Source organism: Apis dorsata, unplaced genomic scaffold (genome assembly GCF_000469605.1).
Source record: "Apis dorsata unplaced genomic scaffold, Apis dorsata 1.3 scaffold_169, whole genome shotgun sequence".
In the NCBI taxonomy this organism is placed as follows: Eukaryota; Metazoa; Arthropoda; class Insecta; order Hymenoptera; family Apidae; genus Apis; species Apis dorsata.
This window is the reverse complement of record NW_006263457.1, coordinates 1,434,522-1,437,091: the sequence shown is the minus strand read 5'-3', so window position 1 is coordinate 1,437,091 and position 2,570 is coordinate 1,434,522. Positions and strand designations below refer to the sequence as shown.

The following is a 2,570-nucleotide window of genomic DNA, read 5'->3' as shown; positions in this document are numbered from 1 at the left end:
GGCCACGTATTGGCCGCGGCAGCATTCTTTTCCTGCCAGATCGGCCAATCGATGCATCTCGCCACCGATACCCATCTGTCACTGTCCGAGGGGGCCTAGCCTTTTCTCCGTTCGCGCGACCGGCGTGCCTCGAATCCCCGTTCAAATCTCTCCTATCCACCTTCTTCGTCGCGAAGCCTCTCTTCCGGTGCTTTCGCCCAACGACATTTTCGTTCTAGATTTTTTTTTTTCCCCCCCTTCCAATTTTTTTACCTCCGTTTGAGATACAGCAAGTGGACAAAGTTTCGATCTTCTTCGTTGTCTTTTAACATTGGAGAAAATGTTTCGAACTTTGGGATCTATCGCGACGAAAAATGCGTTAAGAAATATTTTACGTGAGTATTATTGAGAAGAGTCGAGTCGAGAAGATTTAAATCATGCCGAGGAAATGTTTTCGAGTTTTCGGAAGAAACGCGGGAAACCGATCGGAGATACGTTTTCAAGAATCAAGCAGCATCCCTTCGACAAACTTCTCAGCCTCCTAAGAAGGGTAATTTTTCAGGATCGCAAGAACCGTAACCGGGAGGACGAAGGTATTTTCAGAGGCGAAGAGACGCGGGCTTATCGCGGTCGCAATTCCAACGATCCATCGAACGCGCCTGCCGACGTCCAGACGAGAATAGTTCGAGGGATCAGGCGGCCCGTCCTGCAAAAAGTGTCCCAATTATATATAAAGACAATAAAACGCGAGGCAACCGCCGGATTCCCACCCCGTCCAAGGTTGGGCCAGCCTTCGTGCCCCGATTTTATGCCCGTTGATCGTAAATTCCGCTCCCTCGAAACTGATCCCAGCACGTCGATTAGAAAATAAGTAAAGAGGAGGGGATGTATTTCGAAACGTCAGTGAACGAGAATGTTACGGATATTAAACGAATTTGACGGATGGCGCGACGAGATCTCGCTTCCGGGGGTTGCAAACGTCTCTGAATTAGAGGTCTCGATGATCAGAGGAGAGACTTTTTGGAGAGGTTATACGATTCTTCTGAAGTAACGTTATGGAAATCTTGTTCTGAATCTTTATTTACGAGGAACATCGAACATTGATTGCGACAATTTATTATAAGTACTTTGAAAAATTATTAATAATTGGAAAATTTTAATCTCGAGGGTTAAATAACGGAATGTAACAATAATTGTAATTGTATGCATCGAAGCAATCTCGAGAGACTACGACCCTCGTTTAATAAAAATTTACAAACGGAAGAATACAAATCGTCCAAAACTATCCAAAACGTCAAACATTTACACAACCCGCAAATCCTCATCTTTACACGTCTCCCCCTTATACATTTCACCTTTCCCTTCCCTCTTGGGAGTTTCTTCGTTTCAATCGAAGAAGGAAGGTGGCCGCATCTTGCCGCGTATCGAAGCGGGCCAATTTAAGCGGCCGCCAAAAGCGAGGACGCGTTCGAGGGGCCTCTCGAAAAGGAAAATCGTTGGAGCGGCTGTCACGCGTCCGGCGCATTGAGCGCGAACAGGCACGAAAGGATCGTGTCCCGCCACTCGCGTCCATGGATCAATTAAACCATGGGCGAAATTTCGCCGAAGAATTCCTCGCGTGTGCGTCGATGAGGAGGGAACGCGACTAACGATCGCGAACAATCTCCGCCCGATTCTCGAAACCTCGTGCAAATGTTTGCTCACCGAACGAACCAGCCCATTATACTCATTGCTCGGCAAATAATACAACTACCCCGGCCAACCTGCCCGATTCGAGGGATGGAGAAGGAGAGAGAAGAAGAGGTCCAACCTACTCGATTCTCGAGAGGAACACGGAAGGGGAAAGAGAGAGGTCTGACCTGCTCGCGTCGAGAATGCGAAACGAGAAAGAACGAGAGAGATTCTAACCTTCTTTATTCGAAGGATGGAGAAATATCTAACCTTCTTCTTTATTCGAAAGAGCGAGAGAATGGGGAAGAGGGAGAAGAGGTGAGTTAGAGAGAGAGAGAGAGTTCGGTTGGAAAGGGGGTGGAAAAGAGAGAGAAAGAGTTGGAGGAAGAAAGGGAAAGGGACGGCGAAGCGTACCACGTGTTCCCATGGTTTTTAAGACCTACGTTTGAAAGCAAGCGAGCACCCCCGTTTACCATCCGGCCCAATTATCCCTCCGGCAACCCTTTCCATCCCTCTCTTGCGTTCTCGCGTTATTTCACCACTGCCAATTACACGTATTTGCGTCCTCGACTCGGAGAGGCCGAGAGCCGAGACTCGATTCTTGTGAATTCTTCATTGTTTCGACTGTACGACGGGAGGAACAAAGGGCCCCGGGGCCGGCGTTTTTCTTCTTCGTCCCTTCCTCTGTCTTCCCTCCCCGCCTCCCCTTCGATCGAATGGTCCGATCAATCGATTTCCGGATAGCGGATTTTCGACAATTTTTTTCGAAAAGAATTTTTCCTCCCAATTTTATTTCATCCTAATAGATAAAAAAAAAAGAAAGAAAGAAAGAAAAGAGAAGAAAAGATGAGTGAAAACAATGGGAATAAAAATCTTACCGAGAGCCCCAGCGGCCAGCCTCATGGTGACAGGTAGCTCGG

The 2,570-nt window shown here is 47.6% G+C and overlaps 1 protein-coding gene across 3 annotated transcripts in view; it reads right to left on the bottom strand.

Annotated features, from left to right (window-relative positions):
- LOC102676596 (LIM/homeobox protein Lhx2-like) overlaps nt 1–2,570 on the bottom strand; it is a 14,976-nt gene that overhangs the window by 4,172 nt on the left and 8,234 nt on the right. For all 3 annotated transcript variants that reach the window (XM_031509666.1, XM_006614098.2, XM_006614099.2), the window contains one exon: nt 2,529–2,570. This exon is cut by the window's right edge. In XM_031509666.1, the coding sequence (XP_031365526.1) occupies nt 2,529–2,570 (42 nt within the window). The remainder of the gene's footprint in view (nt 1–2,528) is intronic.